Genomic DNA, 25,257 nt, shown 5'->3' on the forward strand with positions numbered 1-25,257 from the left:
AGTCTTAACTCTTAAGTCACATGCACGTGCCCTTCTATAGACAGAGTATCAGGATGTTTGAAAAGATGCTAGAGCTTAGTAGGTGGTGAGGCAAAGTTCAGGCATTGCTGAGAATGTTATAGCTTTACCTCAGAACTTCTGATGTTAATAAAGGAACAGATGCTGAAATTGGCTAAAATGAGCAGAGGAAACAGGGTGGGCAGAGCCTCAGACTGAGAGCGTACGAGGCAGGGCCTAGGCAAGACACACAGTCTGCTTTCTAATCTGGAGCCTGGAGGATGAAAGCTGGGAGAGAAACTGGAAAGGGACCGTGGGGCCCCACGGTAGGCAAAGGGATGAGTGTTCCATTGTTTAAGCAGTAGGGGGTCATTGAAGGGTTTTTTCCCATTTTTTTTTTATTGTGGTAACATATACATGACAAAATTGGCCACCTTCACGGCACTCATGATGCTGTACAGCCATCACCACCCAGCCGTCTCCACAGATCTTTTCATCTTATAAAGCTGAAGCTCCATAATAAAACATCGACTCCCCATCCCCCCTCTCTGAGCCCCTGGCAGCCCCTGTTGTACCCCTGTCTCCGTGAATGTGACTCTAATCTAAGTATCTCATATAAGTGGCAGGACACAGTGTTTGTCTCCGTGGAGGATGTTTAAGCATGTCTTCAGAGCTTCGGAACGTTTCAAGTGGCAGCAGTAGGATGACTTCAGGATGCAAAGAGGTCAGAGAAGGGGATTCCTGGGCCACGGAAGGTCACATGAGGAGCTGTTTTGGAAGAAGGTTCTCCACCTGCTTCCTGAGACCACTTCTTCGTGCTCGATTCTGAGCTCCTGAAATAGAGGAGATAAGCTTTGTAATGTCCAAGCTGTAAGCACCAATTTCTGTTTGAGTGATGATGTTTACAGTGTAGTTAAGCCAACCCGAATGCTAAGTATCCACAGGGAGTTGCCTGGCCCACTGGTGTCATCCTGGGGCCCTCCTCAGGCGGCTGTAGTGAACCCCCCTTGCTCCTCAAAGCACAAGGCCTGAGCCATGACTTTCATACACTCTGACCTTGACCTGGACTTGACTTATGGAGTCCTCAGGCCTGTGTCTGCCACCACTCCTCAGGGGCTTCTCCTGGACTTTCCAAGAGGGATCAGACCGGCCACTGGGGGTCACAGACAGAGAAACCAAAGGGAAGGAGCCCACCACCCTCAAGGCGTGGCTGTCCTGGAGAGTGGCGCCCAGTGGGAGGCAGTCTGGAGTAATGAGAGGAAGGGGGACTGTGGATTTAGACCCACCTGTGTGAATTTCACTTTTGCCATTTAACAGCTATGGGCTGGTTAAATGGGGGTGTCGGGAGGGCCAAAAGAGATGCTAAGGATGGCTGCTGATCCTCCAGCATGTGCAAGCCCTCGGGCGAGTGGTCTGCAGCATACTTTCTTATCCACAATTTTATGGAACACTCACAGCTCTCCTGCATATTATATGGTTGCCTTTACTCATTTATAACTGAAGCAGCAAAAGTTTCACCTGGGAAGCGTGCTTAAGGTTTCAAATACCAGCAGTATCAGAGATTTGACACGCCTGTACCTGTCTTTCCCCTGCATCACTGGCCTTTAAGTACCTGTGTGGGCCGTGGAGCTGGAAGGATGGGCTAGTCTGGTTGATCAAATTGAGGCCCCGTGTCTGTCCTTGGGATGTGTATGTGGTGGCGGTAACAAAGGTGGGTGGAGTGCTGGTGGTGGCCAGTGTACTTGGCGGCACATCCAGTCCACACAGAAGAAACTTTTCGGAGTTCCCGTCGTGGTGCAGTGGTTAGCGAATCCGACTAGGAACCATGAGGTTGTGGGTTCGGTCCCTGCCCTTGCTCAGTGGGTTAACGATCCAGCGTTGCCCTGAGCTGTGGTGTAGGTTGCAGACGCGGCTCGGATCCCGCGTTGCTGTGGCTCTGGCGTAGGCCGGTGGCTACAGCTCTGATTCGACCCCTAGCCTGGAAACCTCCATATGCCGCGGGAGCGGCCCAAGAAATAGCAACAACAACAAAAACAAAAAGACAAAAAAAAAAAAAAAAAAGAAGAAGAAGAAACTGTTTTGTAAAGGAGGGCAGAGTTTTTATGAGGAAGAGGATGGGGAGGGCCTGGTGTGCAGACACAAAGCGGTAACAACTGCAGCTTCCTAACTGTGCTTTTCTAAAACAAACATTAACTGTTTTATTTCTTACACTACCCACAACTGAAAAAATGGTGAAAAGAATAACCACAGTCCTTTGAGTAGGAGGGAAGATGAAGCTAGGATTTCAACATTTCCACGGATAATCTACAGAGGGAATGACAGAGAGCTGGCCACTTGCCTCTCTTGGATTTCCTGCGAACAATTCATTTCTTTTTAATTTAGAATTTTAAACAGCTCAGGGAGCATGAGGAATTATTTCTGAAGGAACCAACAATTCCAGAAAGGTCTTCGACAAGTGGTTGCATGGACAAGAATCAAAGCAAGCAAAGGGCAACAAATGTAACTTTTGCATCCAACTAGTTGTTAGGCAATGAGGAGTTAAAACAGTATTTAATGGAGGAAAGTAGCTATTAAACAGATTTGAGACAATGATTACCAAATGCAGCTAATTTCTGGGAAACTGTTTTGGCTTTGTCACAGAAGTCGTTCACCAGAATCTTCATCTCTCTCCCAGCTCTGCTGACTTCTACAAAGAGGGATGTTCTGATCCATGGGTTCTTTGTCTCCATCTTCTAGATCTGTGCAGATTCTGTCCATTTATGGGAATCAGACTCTGGGCAGAAAACCAGGACGTAGCAATCAAACCACACCCTTGCCCTCTATAATAAGACCTGCCATCATTAGAGAGCCTGAAGGCAGTTCCCAGTTGGATCTCCAGAAGCAGGCATTGAGGCAGAGTTTGGGGTATAAATGTTTATTAGGGATTAACACCTGAGAAAGTAAGGGACAGGAAGCAGAACTGTCAGAGGAGGAAATCAAACTGTGATAGCGCCTGCTAAACTTTGGCCAACCCGGGAGGGCGCGCCAGAGAGACTGGTTTCCATCAGAGCATCTTCCGTCATACAGAAGTGATCAGACCTTTCTACCCTTCCTTCCCTTAGTCCCCAAATGTGGATGCCCCAGGAAGGGCATCATTCGGGGAAAGGCCGTGCTCTGCAGCCAAGGCAGACCCTGAGGGAGCTGACAGCTGGAAGTTGTCTACTGACTAGATTCCCTCCAGCTGAACCCCAAGTCCATCCTTGAAAGGGATCTGATGATACACCTTCTGTGTCTACCACAAAGGCCACTCAGATAATGTAGTCAGAAGTTCTTGGCGTTTTCAGGGGGTAGAAAGCAGCAGAAATGACTGGTTTGCCTAAGACCACATGGATATTGGCCTTCCTTTGTTTGCCTAATGTAATCTTTTGCTTAAGCTCTCAGTGTAATTATTTCTTCTATCTGCTTTAGAACGATGACTCCACCTTATTTTTCAATTTACATCAAGATTCCAAGATAGGGGAGTTCCCGTCGTGGCTCAGTGGTAGTGAAACCATCTAGTACCCATGAGGATACGGGTTTCATCCCTGGCTTTGTTCAGTGGGTTGGGGATCCGGCGTTGCCATGAGCTGTGGTGTAGGTCACAGACACAGCTCAGATCTGGCGTTGCTGTGGCTGTGGTGTAGGCTGGTGGCTACAGCTCCAATTTGACCCCTATCCTGGGAACTTCCATATGCTGCGGGTGCAGCCCTCAAAAGACAAAAAAAAAAAAAAAAAAAGATTCCAAGGTAGGAACAACAGATCTTTTGGGGAAAAGAAGAGTCAGTAAATACATCCTTTTTTCAGTTATTTATTACAAAAGACGAAACTGCTCCAAAACTTACTGGTTTAACACAGCGGCAGTGTATTATTCCCCACAACTGTGTGGGTGGAATGGGCTCACAGGGTCATTGTCCTGAATGGGGTAGGCTGAGGTCACACACGGCAGCTGCAATCAGCTGAGAGTTTAGCTAAAGGAGGGACATCTGGAGTGATCGCCTCTCCTCTAGAGCTTTTTCCACGTGACCTCTACCTATGCAGGGCCCCGGTCTGGACTTCACAGCATGGTGGCAGGTCTCCTAAGTTGAGAAGCAAAAGACACCCATCCTTTTAAGCCCAGGGTTCAAAAGTCCCAGAATATTATTTCTGGGGCATTCTCTTGGTCAAAGCAAATCACAGAGCACAACCAGACTCCTCTTGATGGCAAGAATGACAAAGAATTTGGAACCATCCATATCCAAACCGATGTCTCTCAACCTTTGCAAATACAGATTCCCAAGGCCTGTTTCCAGATATTCTGACCCTGTTGGTCTGGGGTAGACCGGAGCATCAGTGTTTATGCTCCTTAGGGAATTTCATATGCAGCTAGTTTGGGAGAACCCTAAACTGTAATGTCTTCTGTTCCTCTTTTGATACTGAAATAGTTCCCATCTCTCAGGAATCCAGTGTGGCTCATGTTTCGATAAACTTCCATTCTGACACCCACATAGAGTTCTAAATCCTGACCTATTTTACTTACCTATAGGCCAACTAGAAACCTAAGAACATAGTTTTACTCTTAACAAACCAGCCATTGATTTGAAGCATCACCTTTAGAAAAGTGTCCTCTAGTCAACAGCATTTACTGGTATGGCTCTGGGTCTCTGAAATCCTCAGCCAGAACCTTTAACTAAATGTTAAACCTCAGTTCCCTGCCATGCATTGTAGGTTTACAAGTTGTCTTTGTTCTCTTGAAACACTGATAGACCATTGGTAACTTAGACTCATAGAAAAACGCTTTTATTTACTCAAAACATTAGCTTCCTTTTCCCAGCAGAGTTCTGTCCTGTACTGAAATGATGTGGTCCTTGTGTGCAAAGCCTTCAGCTAGTAGTGTGTCTTTGTTACTTTCCAACGAAGATACAACTGGATCAAGCCAGGTCTCCACAAACATTATTGGGCAATATCGTAGCAAAGATGTTGCCCACCATTCACAGTGAATTTGTTTCTGGATATTAATTATTGATCAAACACTGTCATGGACTGATTCAATTAGTCCCATGTCAAAGCAAAAATAAAAATGCAGTGATTTAGACTGAAGCCTTATCGGGTAAGCTTAGCACTTCCATTGGGTGATCATTAGGTTATTTAACAGATTCTTAACCTGGTGTAAGGGTTTGTGGTTAGGATTCAAGGGGTCAATGAACTTAGAAGGGAAAAAAATTGCACCTTTATTTTCCCTCACCACTAACTGAAACACCATTTCCTTCCATTATGAATTATGAAATTTAGCATTTCCTTCCATTATGAATGTAGGCAACAAACCACAGCAGTGTTAACGGTGCCATTGACCTTGTCGCCGTAGAAAGCAGAGATGTTTTCGTGTCGAAGACAGGTGCTGTTGCAGGATGCTTAGGACCATCAGTACTTCAAGGTTACATCAGTTATCAGACCCACGGTTTGCTCTTTTGCGTGTGTTCATATAGAAGTCTGTTATGTTGCCGTTTCACAAATTCATGTTTAACTGTTTTGATCATTTCAATGTAATGGCTTCATTTGTAATCTATACTGTATATATATTATGCATACACATTGGTATATGATACATTATATATATATATATACACATATCTATAGACTCATATATCTAAAAACATTCTGAGAGGTGTCTGTAGGCTACGCTAATACCCATAAGAGTCCACGGCACAAGAAAGATGAAGAATCCATGCGTTAGACTATTTGAATTGGTGAGGATAGTGTATAGCCCCTCCTCAACCCAAACCATGGACCATCTTTGGTGAACTCAGACTGAGAAGTGATGAGCTTGAATTTTACTTCTTGTTTATTACCTTGATGATTCTCGCTGCTTCCATTATGACCTTGCTCAAGTGCCCTTATATTATAGGGATTAAGAGAATGGGTACTGGGTTAGCTAACCCAGCTCCATCGCTTACCAGCTGTGCGACCTTGGGCAAGTTACTCTATCTCTCCAAGAGGTTCCTCATCTGTGAAGTGGGGATGATATTAATACCTGCCTCTCTCACAGAAGGATTAATTATTAGGGCTAGTTAAAGTAATGTTTATGTATGACTTGACTCTGCCTGGCACCTAGTAAGCATGTAATAAATATTTATTTTTATTGCCTTTATTGACCTTTCCTAGCACGAATCTGTTTTTTTTTGTTTGTTTTTGTCTTTTTAGGTCCCCACCCATGGCATACGGAGGTTCCCAGGTTAGGGCTCCAATAGGAGCTACACCTGCCAGCCTACACCACAGACGCAGCAACTCGGGATCTGAGCCGTGTCTCCAACCTACAGCTCACAGTAATGCCAGGCTCTTAACCCACTGAGTAAGGCCAGGGATCGAACCTGTGTCCTCACGGACGCCAGTCAGATTCATTTCCTGCTGAGCCACGACGGGGAACTCCACATGAATCTGTTTTCATAGGGCAGGTTCCCTCCAACCCCATCTAATAGGTCCTTGAGAATGATCATGTCTTGGAGTTCCCGTCGTGGCGCAGTGGTTAACGAATCTGACTAGGAACCATGAGGTCGCAGGTTTGGTCCCTGCCCTTGCTCAGTGGGTTAACGATCCGGCGTTGCCGTGAGCTGTGGTGTAGGTTGCAGACGTGGCTCAGATCCCGCGTTGCTGTGGCTCTGGCGTAGGCTGGTGGCTACAGCTCCGATTCAACCCCTAGCCTGGGAACCTCCATATGCCGCGGGAGCGGCCCAAGAAATAGCAACAAACAACAACAACAACGGCAACAAAAAAAGACAAAAAGACCAAAAAAAAAAAAAAAAAAAAAGATCATGTCTTAAAGGGTCAGACAGTAAAAACAGGCTGAGAATGATTCATCAGATAGACCTAGAACAACTGCAGTTGTATCTCGTTTTCACTTCACCGTGACAAGGAAACTGTCTTGGTGAGAGATGGAAGACGTGAGGGGCGGGGAGGAGTTCCACATTTTGCTGCATGACGGTCTAACAATAGCAAAAAAAAAAAAAAAAAAAAAAAAGGCGCTACATTGAGTGATGAGATGTTTCTAAGGCATTGAGGCCCTTTTAGTATAACGATAATTTGAAACATCCCTGTTGACAATAAATGAAGCATCCAGCCTTTATGCTTTTGTTCTGGTTTTCATTTTTTTCCCATTTGTACTGAGCTTCTAACATAGAAAAGGGAAGAAAGGAAATATAGGAGCTTAGATTGAGAGAGCAAAAAATAATCTAGCCAAACCAAAAAACCAAATGTTTGACACCTTCTTGCTCTTCTGCTGTCCAGCATGGAGATGTGGGTGTTTATTTTTGTTCCTCAATTTATTTTTCTATGCAGCAACCGGAGTCCCAAGGTTTCCATTCTGGCACCAGCTCTGTGTCTTGGAGTCCTTGCCAGAGGGGGACTTCCCACTGCTGCCTTTGTTTCGATTCAATTGCTTCTCCGCAGCCTCCTCACTTACTGTTTTTAGACATATGGTCCATCTCATCATCTCTGTGTTGGGCAAAAGGAAAACACACAACAGAGAACATACTAAATTTCTCAAAGAATCATTTTTTTGAGTTTGGCAGCATTAGTAGGTGGGGTTTTTTTCCTTTTCTTTTTAAATTAAAAATTGAATAATAACCAAAAATATATACCATACTTGTATAAGATAAAACAAATGATCATAAATGAATGTTCTTGTGCTTACTAGTCATTTGGCCTGCCCTCCCAATCCCATCCCCTTTCCTCATTGGCCCTGAAAGTAAACCACTGCCTTGGATTTTGTTTTTATCATCTTTTTGCTTTTTAAAAAATTAATAGTCTTACTACACATATACACCTCCATAAATGATATTTTACTTTTCATGTTTAGTTTTCTATAAAAGGAATCATTCTGTACGTATTTTGGAAGAACATATTTTTGCTCGTCAGTACTTTGAGATTGATCTATGTTGATACATTCAAAACTGTGCTTTGTTCTTTTTCATTACTGCATAGGATTCCATTGTATGATTATATCTTTCATCTGTTCATTGCTGATGGACATTCGGATTGTTTTCAGGTCTTTTCTACTACAGATACCGCTGCTATGAACAGTCTTGCACATATCTCCTTGTGCTTGTGTGCAAGCGTTTCTTGAAGAATAATGCCTCGAGGTGGAATGGATGTGTTCACAGAGCTTGAGCATCTTCAGTTTCCTTAGATAAAGCCAAACTGTTTTCCGGATTGATTGTATTTTTTTCCAGTAACATAAAAGAGTTCTGGTTATTCCACTATTTCACCAACTCTTGGACTTGTCTTTGGGCATCTTCCACCTGGGCTTGTTCAGTGGAAGGAGGTTTAATGTCCTCTCCCATGTCTTACTTTCATGGTCTGAGTTCTTTTTCTCTTTCCATCTTTCCCATCTTCTTCTCTGGCTACCATCAAATTGAAAGACTGCAGCATCTACACCCAGTGAAAGGCACATCAGTGTTGGTGCTGCTTTGGTTGTGTAGATGCACTTTTCTTTTTGGGTATCTTGTGCTGAGGTTGGCTATCAAAATATCCAGCTGAAAAAAATTAGAAACGTATTTCTTCAGCACTTTTCACTGCAGCTTACCAGCAGCAGCTTGGTATAAGACAACTGATAAGAGAGTATGCCTGGATTTGCAGGCAAGCCCTAGACCATAGGAGAAGAACCTGAATCTTCTTCTAACACAGCACAAGTCCCCTCATTCCCATCACTCTTCCACTGAAACAAGGAAGTGAAGATTTTTAGTCACTTTGCTGTGAGTCTTATCAGAAAATTGACTAGTAATTGGCAAATACTACTCGCTCAGTCCTTAGCTAGCATTTCTAACATCTGCTTTATTTTATTTTATTTATTTTGCTTTAAGTGGCTGCTTATGGAGGTCCCCAGTCTAGGTCCAATCGGAGCTACAGCTGCCAGCCTACCACAGCCACAGCCATGTAGGATCCAAGCCATGTAGGATCCAAGCCGTGTAGGTGCGACCTACATCACACCTCACGGTAATGCTGGATCCTTAACCCACTGAGCGAGGCCAGGGACCGAACCCTCAACCTCATGGTTCCTAGTCGGATTCGTTTCCACTGTGCCACGCACGACAGGAACTCCTCATATCTGCTTTATAGTAACTTTCTCGCTGACTGATTTTACTCACTTCCTAGCGCTTGACACAGAAACCACAAAGAACTACCTAAAAAAGGAAAACACTGATTTTACACGCCAGTAAAAAAGTACATTTTGAGGAAATTAAAAAAAAGCCCAAAAAACCCAGTGGCTACCCTACATTGTAAATTCTAAAATGAAACCATTTTTGCCTTGTGGCGTTTTAAGAAAAGACATACATTTTAAAAGATGCCATTCAAGAACACTCTGAATATGTGTTTCAGGTCATCGATGAGGCTTTTTTCCTTCTACAGCAGACTCTTCAGCGAGTCTCAACTCGTCTCCTTCGCTCCAATCTATCCTTCTTCTCTCTGTGCTTTTTCCAAAGTGCAAGTCCGGTCGTGTTTTTTCCTTGTTGAAAACTTCTCACTAAACTCGCTGTGACCTGAAGAAGAAAGTCTGAACTTTGAACAGAGAAGAGTGGAGATGTTTGATCCAGCCTTGGCTTCCTTCCCCAACCTGAACTCTCACCCGCCCTCCTTCTCAGTCAGAATCCTGAAAAAACAAAACCCCTTACAATTCCCCAAACACACCTCACTTTTCTGTCAGCCATTGGTTCCCATGGGAGTCCCTGCCCTTTTCTTACAAGGCTCGTCCTGCTCCTCTGACTGCCTGGAAAAGCCCCATTTGCCTTTGGATCCATTACCTCCAGGAATCCCTTCTGTCAGGATACCCCCTTTTCAGCATCTCTCTCTTTGTATGTGGTACCCGTGGCGGGTACCACACGGGGGGTTTCATTTAACTCTCCAATCGCCTTCCTCCCCTATTCAACACGGAGCTCCTTGAGGGCAGGAATACTATACGACGTCTGCTTGTGCAAACCCCTTAGCACAGTTCCTGGCACTCAGTAAATGTTCAGGGAATTAGAATTAAAATCAAATTGGCCCTGACCCTAGGCCTAGACCCCTCTCATTTGTGTGTGTCTTCAAATACTGCAGTTCTCAAGGAATGCAGTGACCACTTACCATTTGTACACACCAGAACGGCTTCTAGGAAATAGACTAGACATGTTGAGATAATGAATAGTTCCAAACAATTCCCATCAAACGAAAGGATGCATTGTTTATGTCGGCCAAAGACTATTTCCTTTCTGTGTTACATAAGAGAAAACGGGAGGAATAGTCTGGGAAACAAATTTATGGAAGGAGTTGTAGAAATCAGATTATCTCAGTGGCTGACTGGAGTGTCCTCCCCTTTAAAAAAAATTGACTTCTCAGTATTTGAGGGTTTTTTTTCCCTTTTCTTAAAAAAAAAAAAAAAAAGACACAGTTTGCTTCCTGAAAACAAAGGAAATAACAAACAATAGCAACTCCCAATTTTACTCTGATTATTTGCCAAGAGTCCTCTTAGTTCATGTGGTTTGTTTCATTAGAGAGGCCTGATTAGCATAAAAAGAATGCTTCTAAATTAAGCTACCCAAATATGCACTTAGTTAATACTCAGGGAGCTAATTTATTGTATTATTTAAAATATAAATTGGATAGCAGAGCTATTTGCTGAGGTATAACAGCTAACCAATGATGCATAATTTTCTCTTAGCTGTTGAGTGGTTTTTAATAATCTATTGAAATTTAACAGAGAACCATTTCATTATGGGAAGTGAATAAATGCTAAGAAGGCTAACGTTTAAAGTATAATCTGCACATGGAGAATGGGTTTTAAAAATTAATGATCTTTGAGGAACAAAGAGGGAATTGGGGTTTGCTTTTTAGACAGTAACTTCTTGTTGTTTTAATTGGAAGTGAAACCAGATTCACACATTTGTTCGTGTGAATGTTAAATGCAGCCAAACAACAAACAAGCTGTAGGATAGAGGCAGGTAGGGAAACGGGCAGCATGAAGGAACAAAACAAAGTTGTTTGCAATACTGACACGTTGTCATCTGGACTAAGGACACTATTTTTGCCTGGCACTGCCTTTGGTTTAGTAGTAAAGACAGCGTGTCTTGTTTTATTCTAACAAATGACATCATGAAAATGTGGCACCTTTTGGCATGTTTTGTATCCCAAATTCCAGAACCTGGGGACATCTGTGGGTCTGGGGTCCCCTTAGGCTGTGTGCGTCAGGAACTTGGTTCCTCTCTGGCTGCGGAGTTGTCCTAGACTACCTTTGGGTCTGGGACAGGGGGTGTCTCAGGGGCTCTGATACACGCAGAAGGATCCTGACAACATGTTGGTATGGTCTTGAAACTATCCCTGCCAATAATACTAGAACTCAGTGGGGACACGTCAGAATGGAAGCAAACAACAGGACCTTCTTATCTTCCTGCAAATATTTGAAACCCAGCCCATCTCATATCCTGAGCCAAGGTTTCAGAGAAGATTTGGACTTTATAATTTATCCATTTGGATGGATGGTCTTTTGATTCATTTGGGGAAAGAAGACTGCCCTACTATGTTCCCCCCAGGAGAGCCAAAATCACAGAAGCCATGGTCTGAGGGTAAACTGGCTGGGAGGGAGAGGAGTTGATGGGCTGCAATATTTGCCAATTTCCGTGGTATAAATACTCCCACAGTGGCTGATCTCACACTCCCAGCGTGACTTCACCAGATGTGGAGGGGGGCAGCAACATGCATAATCTGATCTCCTGAGCCAGTGGGAAAGCACTCCAGCACACCACTGTGAGAGCCATCCTGCACTACTGTTTGCAGGAAGCAGAATTTGGGTCGGTGGGCTGGCTCTTATTTTCATGTTACCCAGAAGACAGTGAGCCAGGAGCTACGTCCTCACAACGCTGCTGGCAGAGAGCATTGGCTGCTCTAACCTCAGCCCTCTCCTCCCCTCCTCTCATTCTCTCGTCCAAAAGAAGCCTGAAAATGGACATTACAAAGCTAGATACTGAGTAAGGGTCGTGATGGAACTGGATAGTGCTCTTCCTCCTTCTGTGGCCATCCTATATACAAAACGGGACATGGAGGGGGTCAAGTTTTGATTACGTTTTAACTGCATCAAATCCTGTGTTGTAAGGTGGGTTCTTAAAAGGGAAAAAAGGCGGAACGGCTTTTTGCCATTTTGCTAAAACAAGTAAGGGCTTGCTTGCTTGACACTTCTGTGTGGGGAGAGCAGGGTGTTTGGCATGGCATGTGGTGAAAGGGGGCAGAGGGAAAGAATGGGATGGATCCTGGTGTTGGCAAAGCTTAAGGGATCCAGTTCACGCTAGAGTTAAGCATAGTGACAGAAGTTTGATCTCTTATTCAAGTTGCTTTCTTACTGTAATTGGGACTGTCTTTCCCATGGGAAGGAAGGATTCATAGCATGGAAATGAAAGAAGCCTGGAAGAGAAATATTTCCCCTCTAAAGAAAATATTATGATCTTTCTTTCTGAAAAAGTATGGTATTGAAATTTACAGTTATTAGTAACTTCTGCTCTTTCTCTGCTCTCAAAGGGAAAAAATATTCCTTTGACCATAAAAATTCAGAGAATAATAGTATGATGACCTGTGGTTGAGGGTTTATTGTTTGCCTATATGGTACTTAGTGCAGGCTTAAAGTGTGGACTGAGTGCCATGGAACGTTTTATATGCATTCTTTCTTTGAATTCTCACAGAAAGCTGAATATTCTTGGAGTGACTTATCATCCCAGACGGCCTAGCACTTTTTCAGTGTTACCACCAAAATTCTATGTTCCCAGAAAGTCCTCAGACCTGGGCAAACTGGGACAACTGGTCCCCCTTTCTTATCTCCATTTTACAGGTGGGAACAGAGCAGCAGTTAAGGCAGCGTCACAGAGCAGGCTTACATCTCCATCTGCTGCATCCTGAGTCCGTGCCCCTAATCACCGGGCCCAGTCACTTCCTGCGACACTGAACTGTGCTTTTAGGTTCCCGCTGATCATAGTAACCAAGGAAAGAGGAGGCGCTGACCTTGGCCGTTCATTCCGACGTTGCTGAAATTAACACAGAGATCCTTGGCGTTGATATAGAGAAAATTTCCATGACTTTTTTTTTTTTAATTAGACACATGCAGAGCACACCAAAGCATCTGATTTGGTGAGACGAGACTTAAGAGATTTGATCAAAAGGTCTTCACCTCTTAAACATTCATTCTGTACATTTTAAAAAGAAGGAGTTTGCTATTTGATCACAAGATTTCTCCTACTTGGAAAAATTCCCTGTCAGAAGTCTGTTTTTTATGCCACACAGAAACGTCTCTGTCATTTAATTTCATAAATTTTTATCCCATCTATTCATTGGGGGTCATAACACTTTTTTTAAAAAAAATTACTATCCTCTTCATAATATATTATTTTATTATCTATTCTTTTAGTGTTTACCCAGAGATTATACCACACATCCTGATTTAAGAGAGATGGCTTTGAAAATAATGCTATCATTTTCCAGATGTATTACCTTATAATAGTTTAACTTGATTTATGCCACCTTTTGTGCCACTGTTGTCTTTTTTGAAGGGAGGGGAATGTGATAGGCATTTTTATTGGCTAATTTTTTATTTTTCACAAATTTTAAAAAGCGATTGACGTACAGTTGATTTACAGTATTGTGTTAATTTCTTCTGTTGGCAAAGTGATTCAGTCACATGTATATATTCTTATTCATGTTCTTTTCCATTATGGTTTATTGTCTTTTTTTTTTTTTAACTTCTCCATGGTCCAGTCTCCACAGAATATTACGGTTACTGATGTTCATTTATTTTTCACTCACAGATGTAAATGATCTGTTGCTTTCATTCTCCTCTGTATTTTCCCATGTTTCCTTTAGGGATACTTTGCCTTCTGAACGTTTTGTTTTTCTTTTAGCGCAAGTCTGCTGGCAAGACTTTTTTTTTCAGTTTTTTATTTCCTTGAAAATATCTTACGAGGTCACTTCTGTAGGAATTGTAGGTTGCCGTTGTTTTCCTTCTGAACTTTATTTATTTATTTATTTTTGTCTTTTTAGGGCCCCACCCTTGGCATATAGAGGTTCCCAGGCTAGGGGTCCAATCAGAGCGACAGCTGCCAGCCTACACCACAGCCACAGCCACATGGGATCCGAGCCGTGTCTGTGACCTACACCACAGCTCAGATCCTTAACCCACTGAGTGAGGCCAGGGATCGAACCCACAACTTCATAGTTCCTAGTCAGATTCGTTAACCACTGAGCAACAACGAACGGGAACTCCTTCCTTCTGAACTTTAAATATCGTATATTTCACTGTCTCCTAGTTTCCATTGAGTAGTTGGCTTCTTGGTTCTTGAAGGTATTGAAAGCACTGTTCCTTTTTCTCTAACAGCTTTAAGATTTCCCTGTCTTTGGTTTTAGCAGCATACTTTGGGAAGACAGCAAGTGCTTCATGGGCTGGGCCAGGAGTCAGAGTGCAGGAGTATGACTGGAGGCACAGCCTTGGACAAGTAACATAACCTTTCTGAGCCTTAGTTTCTTTTTTTCTTTCTTTTTTTTTTTTTTTTTTTTTGGCTTGTCTTTTTAGGGCCACACCTGCGGCATATGGAGGTTCACAAGCTAGGGGTCCAATCAGAGCTGTAGCCACTGGCCTATGCCATAGCCACAGCAACACCAGATCCGAGCCGCGTCTGCGACCTACACTACAGCTCACAGCAACGCCAGAGCCCTAACCCACGGAGAAAGGCCAGGATCGAACCCACAACCTCACGGATCCTAGTTGGATTTCATTTCCTCTGCGCCACGACGGGAACTCTTTTTTTTTTTTTCAGCCTTAGTTTATTTAACTGTAAGTTGTTTAGCTTTTCTTCCTTTCACCTGTGACTTTTTTTTTTCATGGCTTCTTGACCATAAAAGCTTAGAAATTGGTGAATTTCCTAAAAAGAAAAGCAACACAAAATGGTAACCTCCCTTCTCTGGAATTCTCTTTCCTCCATGATTTGGGCCTCTCAAGTCCTGGTTGCTTTCGGATACTTTTAAATAACTTCCTTTTCTTTTTAATTCAGCTTTATTCTTGTTCTTACTAGAGTGGGGTTATTGTGTCATAATCAAAAGTGAAAGTCCTGTATTATGATATTGTTACAACTGATTGAGTAAGGGGGTGCATTTAAGAAGCTCCTTGGGAACTGTAAGGTGGCATCAAAGCAAGGCAGTGACCACTCTAGAAACGATACCGCAATGGCTGCATTTAGGTTGGCGCACACACCTTTTCCCTCTTATTCAGTGATCATTTGCTACTCGAGAACTTAGTGGTAAATCCGAAGGAGGAGTCTCCCCGAAAACTGGGATCTGTGGGAGCAACTCTGAACCTTGATCTTGGCTTTGTTTTTGTATTTGAAAGTGACTTGCCAGACTCTTTGTTAGGAGGCGGCTGCTAGCAAGCTTTGGCTTATTTTTATTCTCATTCCCAAGTACCATTCTTTGTAGGATATATATATTTTTTATTTTGTCTTTTAGGGCCACACCCGCAGCATATGGAGGTTCCCAGGCTAGGGGGCGAATTGGAGCTGTAGCTGCTGGCCTACACCACAGCCATAGCAACACGGGATCCGAGCTGTGTCTGAGACCTACACCACAGCTCACGGCAACGCCGGATCCTTTAATCCACCGAACGAGGCCGGGGATCAAGCCTGCATCCTCATGGATACTAGTCAGATTCATTTCTGCTGAGCCATGACAGGAACCTCTTTGTAGTATATTTTTTATTTGAGTGTATATTTATTTTATTTCTACTCATGGTGAGTATCTGAGAGCTAAAAGGCAAAAGTTTGTAAATGTGGAATGGAATAAAAAATAATGAAAGCACTTCACTGTAAACCAGAAACTGTAACCAACATGATTCCCTTGAGTGTCTGCATCATTCTGGAGTAGAAAACAAGGACTATAAGTCTATCCTATGTCACCTGCCTCCAACACCTGCTTCTGTCATAGGCCTCTTTCTTATTTCTTGGTTTAATAACATCGCTTCTTTCAAAGCTGCACGCGTCAGAAGCCCGGCATGGAAAGGATGTTTGTGGGGTGGTGGGGGTGGGGGTGCTTTCACTCACTTTTACATCTGATTTAAATCTGATTAATTACTAATTTTATTGTTTCCACCCAACATCCCTCTTCCCCTCCCTTGCTCACCATGTGTCCTTTGAGCCTGCGTCATGTCTTCCCTGTTCAGCCAGTCTCCTACTTTGCCTCCTTCCAGTATCATTTCCTTCCAATTCAGTCTCCTCATTATGTATTAAATCATCTTTCTTTCTTGGTTTATGTCTTTTTAGGGCCACACCCGTGGCATATGGAAGTTCCCAGGCTAGGTGTCCAATAGGAGCTACAGCCACGGGCCTACGCCACAGCCACAGCAATGATAAATCCGAGCCGAGTCTGCAACCTACACCACAGTTCATGGCTGAGCCAGATCCTTAACCCACTGAGTGAGGCCAGGGATCGAACCCGAAACCTCATGGTTCCTAGTCGGATTCGTTTCTGCTGTGCCACGACAGGAACTCCTGAATCATCTTTCTATAATGCAGATCTGAGCACATCACTATGTTGCTTAAAACCCTTAAGGATATATCCAGAATAGGGAAACTGAGAGAGAGAGAGAAAGTAGGCTTGTGATTGCCCGGGACTGGCTGGGAGAGGGGAATTGGAAAGTGGTTGTTGAAAGATTCAGGGGTTAGAGATTCAGGGTTTCAGGATTGCTAAGGGATTTAGGGTCTGCAACCAGATAGTGGTGATGGTTGCACAACATGCGAGTGTACTCAGTGCTACTAAATTGTTCACTGTGAAGGGTTAGAATGGTAATGTTATGTGTATTTTCACACACACACACCCTTATAGGATAAGGTCTGTGCATCCCAGCAGCATGCCATATGGGGTTTACCTGCTCAGTTGTCTTTTCTGCTTTTCCTCTAACTCTCCATAACTGGAAGCTCTTGGAGATTACTGCATGTGCCATGCATTTTCACGCCCACTGCTTTTGAACTCTGCATCCTGTCTTCTGTGCATCTCTCCCTCCCTGCCCCACCCCCACATTGTCTGTCCAGGGATCTGCTCCTCCGGGACCCCTAGGATGTCTCCCCTGACACATCTATATCAACCCACCCATTGTGAACTTCCCTCTTTATTTTGTCATCTCAAAAGGCACCCCTGGGAACCTTTATTGCCAGGTCTCTGTTTCTAGTTCCAGGGAGAAGTGTACTGTTTTCTAAAAACTAAAGTGGAATGAAGCTTTAAAGTATAACTCTTCTAAAATTCATGACACAGTTGTGAACCCTGAAACATCTGGAACATATGAGTTTAAGGGTTTCAGCTCTACTGCAGACACACCCAAAATATACAGTTTCTGGTGAGGAGACCATTTCTCTCCAGGGAGCCTTGAGCTTAATCTTTCACATTTAAATATGTAATCATGGCCCTCTCACATTTTTTCACCTCTAAAAACTGGAGTGGTTTGTGTCCTGGAGAGTGGTGAATAGCTTGGCGATAAACAACAGAGTGGTTGATGTTTTTTCATTACTCATAAATTTTTACTTTTTTTTTTGTCTTTTTGCCATTTCTGGGCTCTCCCGCGGCATATGGAGGTTCCCAGGCTAGGGGTCCAATCGGAGCTGTAGCCACTGGCCTACGCCAGAGCCACAGCAACACGGGATCCGAGCCGTGTCTGAACCTACACCACAGCTCATGGCAACGCTGGATCCTTAACCCACTGAGCAAGGCCAGGGATCGAACCTACAACCTCACGGTTCCTAGTCGGATTCGTTAACCACTGTGTCACGATGGGAGCTCCATAAATTTATTTTTGAGGTTAACATCATAAAATACAGTACGGGGACCCACTGGAGAACACATACTGTGAGAATTTTGTGGCATATTAAAAAGACTTGGTTCCTAAATGAGCTTTTCTTCCCAGTCGTTTTTCTTTTTTTCTTTTTCAGGCTACACCTGCAGTATATGGAATTTCCCAGGCTACGAGTCCAATTGGAGCTGCAGCTGCAGACCTACACCACAGCCACAGCAACGCGGGATCCAAGCCGTGTCTGTGACCTATACCACGGCTCATGGCAATGCCAGATCCTTAACCCACTCAACAAGGCTAGGGATCCAACCTACATCCTCATGGATACTAGTTGGGTTTAAGAACCTCCTGAGCCCCAACAGGACCTCCTCTTTCCAGTTCTAATGACACCATTTATGATGTCATTTGGTCATTACATATGGTAGCTCAGAATTAGGCCTGGGATCAGACAAGTCACTGAGAATAAGAATTATAACACATGGAGTTCCCGTTGTGGCACATCGGAAACGAATCCGACTAGGAACCATGAGGTTGCGGGTTCCATCCCTGGCCTTGCTCAGTAGGTTAAGGATCCGGCATTGCCGTGAGCTGTGGTGTAGGCCAGGGGCTACAGGTCCGGTTAGACCCCTAGCCTGGGAACCTCCATATGCTGCGGGTGCGGCCCTAAAAAGACAAACAAACAAACAAACAAAAAAAGAATTATAACACCCAACCCCTGTTATCTCTTCTTCACTACTTGATTATCATGGACAGAGAGGGGTGTGTGTGTGTGTGTGTGTGTGTGTGTGTGTGTGTGTGTGTGTGTGTAAACAATAGGAGAGCAGGTGATCAGGAAAAAAACACTAAGGTGAGGTCATGAGTGGATGGTAAACAGATTTCTCTTTGTATTCTCTCTTGATATAAAAAGAGAACTGCTTGGTTTGTGACAAAATAGAAAGTTCCTTTAAACAGTGGTCTGCAAAGAGTAGTCTTTGGACCAACAGCACCAGTATTACTTTGGAATTGCTAGAAATGCAAATTCTTTAGGCCTGGCCTAGACCTTCAGAACTGGAAGGTCTAGGGGTGGGGGCCCAGCAGTGTGATTTAAGGAGCTCAGGTATTTTTACGCACGTTCAAGTCTGAGAACCACTGTTTTAAAAAAACTCACTTAAACCAAGGTTTTTTGATGGGAATGTAGGAAAAAAATGTTCTAGGTTATTTAGGATGAAGCAAGTTGTTTTTTTTTGTTTTGTTTTGTTTTTTTAAATGTCTTTCCTAGGGCAGCACCCGCGGCATATGGAGGTTCCCAGGCTAGGGGTCTAATCGGAGCTGTGGCCTCCAGCCTATGCTGCAGCCACAGCAACGCAGGATCCTTAACCCACTAAGCGGGGCCAAGGATCAAACCCACAACCTCATGATTCCTAGTCGGATTTGTTTCCGTTGTGCCAGGACGGGAACTCCTGAATCAAGTGTTTTGACCTTGGATTTTGAACAGAGGTAATTATTGGAAGAAAAATTATAATAGCTAATCTTTCTTTCTTTCTCTCTCATCTTTTTTTAAGGCTGCACCTGAGGCATAAGGAGGTTCCCATATGCCAAATTGGCTAGGGGTCAAATCAGAGCTGTAGCTGCCGGCCTACACCACAGCCACAGCAACACCCGATCCTGAGCCGTGTCTGTAACCTACACCACAGCTCTCGGCAACACTGGATCCTTAACCCACTGAGCAAGGCCAGGGATCAAACCTGCATCCTCATAGATGCTAGTCGGATTCGTTTCCGCTGAGCCACAAGTCCACAATGGCTAACATTTCTTAAGTACTAATCCAGGCCAGGCATTGTGCCAAATGTTCCTTGGATATTATTTCATTAATTCCTTACACAACTGCCCAGGACATACTCTTTCATTCCCGTTATACAGGTAAGGAAGCTGAAACTCAGAGAGGTTAAGTTACTTGTCTAAGGTCACACAGCTTGCCTATGTTCCTGGAGTCATGCTCCTGCATTCTGACTCCCGAGCTCAGGCCGTCAAGTACTATGCTGGCTCCCCATTAGTGGCAGCTCTGTTCCAGGAGGCAGGATGACCTTTAGCTCTTGTGTATTCGGTCTATTACCATTCTGGACGATTGCTGCCAAGCTCACTTCCAGCCAAAGCAGCTGTGATTTCTCATAAACATGACTTCCTTAAGTGTCCTCAGCTGAGCTGAAGCTGCACAGAAATCACTCATCAGATTCCTGCCAAGGCCAAAGAATTGGATGGGAAGCTACAGGAAGAGAATTCTAGCTTGGGATTGGGTGGTGGTGGTGGGGCAGCAAAAGTGTTCCTCCAGAGTCACACACAGGGACTCTTGTCATAGATTTGTTTACTTTTTGGTCCGTGACCAGTGGGACATGTTGGGTTTTCAGATGCAAGCTCAAACACAAACGCTAGATGGGCCCCACTGTCATTGCCTGAGGCACAGATGACAGTTGATAGAAGGTAGCATAAAGCAGATGTCCCCAAAGGCATATGAGGGGTAACTCCAATCTCACAGTCCTTACCTGCCTCACTCAGAGCACTGTTGGGAGGCAGGTGGAATGTTCTGTGACTAAGCCATAAAGTTCCATTCGAAGTGAGAAGTTACTGTGTAAGTACTATAATGTGATTCAAAACACTGGTGCTTGCATGAGAGGCCAGGATTCTAGCTAATTCCCCCACTTAACAATTGTATGACTTAGATAAGCCGCCTAAATAGCTCCAAAGAGCTCAGTCACCTGGATGCTGCTGTGAAAGGTGCTTTCTGCCATTGTTCAGTGCACAACCTCTACAGCAGTGCACTGCAAAGTAAAATCCATCTAATGTTGATCCATTTGCCTCGCAGCAAAGTTGGAAGATGGTGGGTGTTGGGATGTGGGTTAATATAATCCACACACTATGTAAATATATATGGGTTTTGTTTTTCTTTCCTGCTTCAGTTGCCTTCAGATTGAGGGAGGCACAACAAGGCCAGGGCTGGTGAACATGGTCTTTAATTGCTGATTGTGATTCAGCCACTACAAGTCACTGAATGTGAGTGTGTGTTCACTCACTTCATTCACTACTCAGCTCCTGTCCATTCTCCACACGGGCAAGAAGCTCTCTTGCATGCAGCTTCCCAACATGAAGGCCTGCCCTTGTCCTCTCCTTGGGACATTTACTGAAACCAAAGATTTTGCAAGTGCAGAGACGAGACCCCTTCTTAGCAGCCAGGTGTAAGGGGGTCCCTTATGTCTGAACTCACCTCAACTATAGAGTTTTAAGGATGCTTTATGCATCCCGAGAGGTGACACACGGGACCCATTGATATCCAAACTTGGTAAGTTTACCCTTAAGTGGTTTCCATCATATGTTAATTTTACCTAAAATCTGGGAGGAGATGTACTGATATCCCTATTTTACTTTGAAATGTGTCAAAAATATAAGGTGGATTAATGGGTAGTGAAATCAGTATGTTAAAAAATGAGTAAAGGGAGTAGTCATTAGAATGTCGGTATATATGTAAATTCTTACAAATTTCCTGTGTGTTTGAAAATGTTTCATAAAATACTGGAGGAAATAGAATGTTCTAACTCTTTGCTGCTCAAAAAAAAAATGGCCTTTTAAAATTTCAGTTTCAAGGATTTCTTTTTTGTTGTTGTCTTTCTTGGAGAATCAAAATATCCCCTTTATTCATAGAAAAGGCTAAGGTGGAAGGTATAGCTTAGTATGAGGGCCAAGCAACAGGCTAGTAAGGATGGAATTAGGCAGATACTCCCCCAGTTGCAGGCAGAGCTGGTGCTGGTTAAGTTTCCCAACCTCAGGAGCCTAACCAGGTAAGAATGATGGCCCAGCATGGAGGGCAGGAAGAAGACAGGGAGGAAAATTTCCAGTTTTATATACGTGAAAGATGAATGGAGAGATGAATACAGATAATACCATTTATAATGAATGGTGAATACACCATTTTAAAACTTTCTTACCTTAAGGTACCTATTATTAATGCTATCAAAAAGCAGAGCATCAGTTTGTGTCTACTAACCCCAAATTCCCAGGCTCTCCCACACCCGCCCCCTGCCCCTTGGCAGAGAGGTCCTACTGCACAGCATAGGGAACTATATCCAGTCTCTTGGGATAGGCTATTATGAAAGATAATATAAGAAAAGGAATATATGTATATGACTGGGTCACTTGCGGTACAGCACAGCATTGTAATATCACCTATAGTTTTAAAAAAATGTAAAAAAAAAAAAAAAAAGCAATCAGCGTCTCCAACGGCATGAATTGATAGAATATATTCATTTCATGTAAGCTTTAAGAATACTTTAATCCAAATAGAACTTCCCAGGTATTTAGAATATCCAATTTTGTAAATTTCAGCTTCTCTCTTGTCTTTCTTCTTGAAGGTGATTGTTCGGGGTGGAGGACACATTTTACCCTATGACCAGCCTTTGCGATCTTTTGACATGATTAATCGATTCGTTTTTGAAAGAGGATGGGATCCTTATTGATGGAGAAGCTACTTTCCTAAACGAGTTTTACTGGGTTTTAATCTTTGAAAAGAAATTTTTCAAAACTGAAAGTGTCGCATAAATTAAAAAATTATCTTTTTAAATTGGCAAAATATTTCTCATCAATAAAAATTATGCTCGAAAAAAATGAGGTTCTCGTTTGGGGGGAGATTGTTCACCACAAAATTCACTGTAAGAAAACGCTGTTAACATGAATCTATGAATCTAACATCTTTCCTATTTATGCATCATGTGCTCACATATTCTAGTAATTGTACTGTATATTTGGCTTTTTCCACATCATTTCCCCCTCATATTACCCATCTATTAATTGGCTCCCTGGGGAACTAGATTTCAAAAGTCAAAGCCTATTCTCTCTGCAAATATTTTTGAGGTCTTTTAATTTCTCATTTTATGCCTGATTTCATTCAGGGTTGAGATCTTCCTTTCTGCTTTTGTACATGTTGCTCATGTTTCCCATTTATTAGAAGATCTCAAATCAAACATTCTTATCAAAAGCTAATTTTAAGTATTGCAAAAAATAAACTGGGAGAAGCGTGCACAGTTTCGCATGTGACCCCACCCACAAGTTAAAACAGTTGCATTTGGTCCCAGCCAATAAATGTAGTGGAAAGGGTACCAGCTGTGGCTGGAAGATCTGGGTTTCGTCCCAGATGTGTCACACGGGTCTCCTCACTGTGCCAGCCTCCCCAAGTCTCAAAGACGGTAGCCAGAAGAGATTTCTGCCGTTCCTCCCAGCTCATATGTCGTTGTCATACAGACCGTTTCATCAGGGAGCCGTGAGACAACACACTCAGGTGTCCTCATTTTTATAGATTCCATTTTGCATCAGCTACTGACTAAAATTGCTTTGTAACCCTCAAATCAGTGCCTGCTCGCGTTGGTGCTCATTCGGGAACACACACAGAGCGATGAAAAACTTGAGACATCCGACATGCATGTCCTCAGCTGAGGTCAGATGAGGTTGAGGCTACACAGCCTTCTCGTTTTCAGTCTTCCTACTGTAAACAAGTGTCCTTTTGGCAGTCTACTGAGTGCCACATTTTTCTGTATCTTCTTGCTTTTTGTTGATTTTGTTGTTTCAAAGGGCCCCCAAGCATAGTGCTGAAGTGCTGACTAGCGTTCTTGCGCACAGGAAGACCGTGGCATGACATGGGGGAAAAGATGTGTGTTGGATAAACTTCCTTCACGCATGAGTCAGATGCTGTTGGCTATGAGGTCAGTATTATCGACGCGACAATATATGCTAGGTAAGATTTCTTTAATACACATAAAACAAGGTCATGTATTGAGCGGCTGACCAAGATGTGGTGCTCAGAGGCTAGGAGGAACCCAATCCTGGGTTTCCCTGTGAGCAGTGGTTCAGAACTCGAATTCATTGTTTAGGCAGACGTTATAGAAAATATCTACAGCGAACAGAGAGCATGAACGATTTCTTTTTTCGAACCCAAAACCTCATGATTTCTAGTCGGATTCGTTTCAGCTGCGCCACAACAGGAACTCCTCCCAAAATTTTTTTTTGGCCACGCCCACAGCATGTGGGTTTCTGGGCCATGGACTGAACCCATGTCGCAGCAGTAACGCCAGATCCTTAACCTGCTGTGCCATCAGGGGATTCTAACAATTTTTTTAAGTATATTTTGATTTTTATACAATTTTGTGCCTAGGTGACACACACACACACACATTAAACATCTGGTCCAGAATCTCAGAGAAAGAACTGCCCCTTGGGTCATTTTGCTGTGGAAGCAGAGCCCAGAAGGTAGGCCTATGGACTAAGTCTGCTCAGCAGAAAGCCAGAAGGAGAGTGTTTGGGTTCCCTGGGCAGCCTGGCAGTGGAGAGAAGATGGTGCCAAAAATTCAAGGAAAGGGGAGATTTGAGGAGATAAAAAGAGGGAGACTTGGAGTTCCCATTGTGGCTCAGCAGTAACAAACCTGACTAGTATCCATAGGGATGTGGGTTTGATCCCTGGCCTCGCTGAGTGGGTTAAGGATCCAGTGTTGCCGTGAGCTGTGGCGGAGGTCTCAGGTGCGGCTCGGATCTCATATTGTGCAGCCCTAAAAAGGAAAAAAAAAAAAAGAGGGAGACTGGCCACATGTTGGCTGAGACCAGAGAAATTTAGCAATTTAGAAATTCTGTGGAATCTGGAACTAGGAGCAATATTCGCCCTGACCTCCCTGCCCCAACTCTGCAGGAAGTAGGGCAGAGGGAGGCTTGCCGAATGGTGGTGTTGCATTGGGGTAGGGGGCGTGGGGGAAGTGAGGTGACTTGACTTTGGGTTGTAAAGGGGCAGAAAAGCACTTCTGTTGCAGGGGAGTCCATGGAGTAGGGCGGGAAGGCCCAGCCTCAGACTCTAAGAACGTGTGAAACAGGCCCCCCCGGAGGTTCATTTTAGCCGCAGACACCCAATTCTGTAAAACCAGAGGTAATGAGAACAGCTATCCTTTGTAAGCCCCTAAAATCTACCATATATTCACCAAGACATCACTGGGTAGACGGTGTTCCCATTCCACAGAGGACTCATGCCAGTTCACACACACAACGAGGCTTGCCTGAGTTTCTACAGCCAATGGCAGAGACGGTTCAGATTCAAACCTAGCTGTTTCTCATTAAAGTCCACCCTCTTTCCCCAGAGCAGGCATCCTGCCTCCTGACCCCGAAGCTCCTCTCACCGCATGACATCCACGGATAAGCATCAGGCGACCTCATTTGGGGTTAGGGTTTGTACCAGCCTGAAAAATGTGCTTTAGGAGTTCCCGTTGTGGCTCACTGGTAACGAACTGGACTACAAGGAATCGGGTTCGATCCTTGGCCTCGCTCGGTGGGGGTTAAGGATCTCCCATTGCTGTGGCTGTGGTGTAGGCTGGCAGCTACAGTTCCACGTCTAGTCTGTGAACGTCCATATGCCGTGGGTACAGCCCTAAAATGCC

The 25,257-nt window shown here is 43.8% G+C and overlaps 1 protein-coding gene and 1 long non-coding RNA gene across 10 annotated transcripts in view; one reads left to right on the forward strand and one right to left on the reverse strand.

The window, feature by feature from the left end:
• The window catches only part of CPVL (carboxypeptidase, vitellogenic like), a 131,333-nt gene extending 107,479 nt beyond the window's left edge, over window positions 1-23,854 (forward strand). For 4 of the 6 annotated variants that reach the window (XM_021078580.1, XM_021078575.1, XM_021078579.1 and 1 more), the window contains one exon: window positions 22,201-22,952. In XM_021078580.1, the coding sequence (XP_020934239.1) occupies window positions 22,201-22,305 (105 nt within the window). In that variant the 3' untranslated portion in view covers window positions 22,306-22,952. Of the gene's footprint in view, window positions 1-22,200; window positions 22,953-23,413 lie in introns of those variants that run through there. The other 2 variants (XM_021078577.1, XM_021078578.1) reach the window with 2 other exon arrangements.
• LOC100515112 lies at window positions 376-24,962 on the reverse strand. Of its 4 annotated transcripts, none has more exons than XR_002340226.1 (5): window positions 24,262-24,284; window positions 9,319-9,524; window positions 7,250-7,479; window positions 2,594-2,770; window positions 376-830 (listed from the first exon to the last, which is right to left on the reverse strand). It is a non-coding gene; the product is annotated as an uncharacterized LOC100515112 (long non-coding RNA). The 4 variants fall into 4 exon arrangements; XR_002340225.1 differs by lacking the exon at window positions 24,262-24,284 and adding an exon at window positions 22,946-23,017; XR_002340224.1 differs by lacking the exon at window positions 9,319-9,524 and having other exon boundaries at window positions 24,262-24,962.

The sequence above is a fragment of the Sus scrofa genome, chromosome 18, assembly GCF_000003025.6.
Source record: "Sus scrofa isolate TJ Tabasco breed Duroc chromosome 18, Sscrofa11.1, whole genome shotgun sequence".
Classification (NCBI taxonomy): Eukaryota; Metazoa; Chordata; class Mammalia; order Artiodactyla; family Suidae; genus Sus; species Sus scrofa.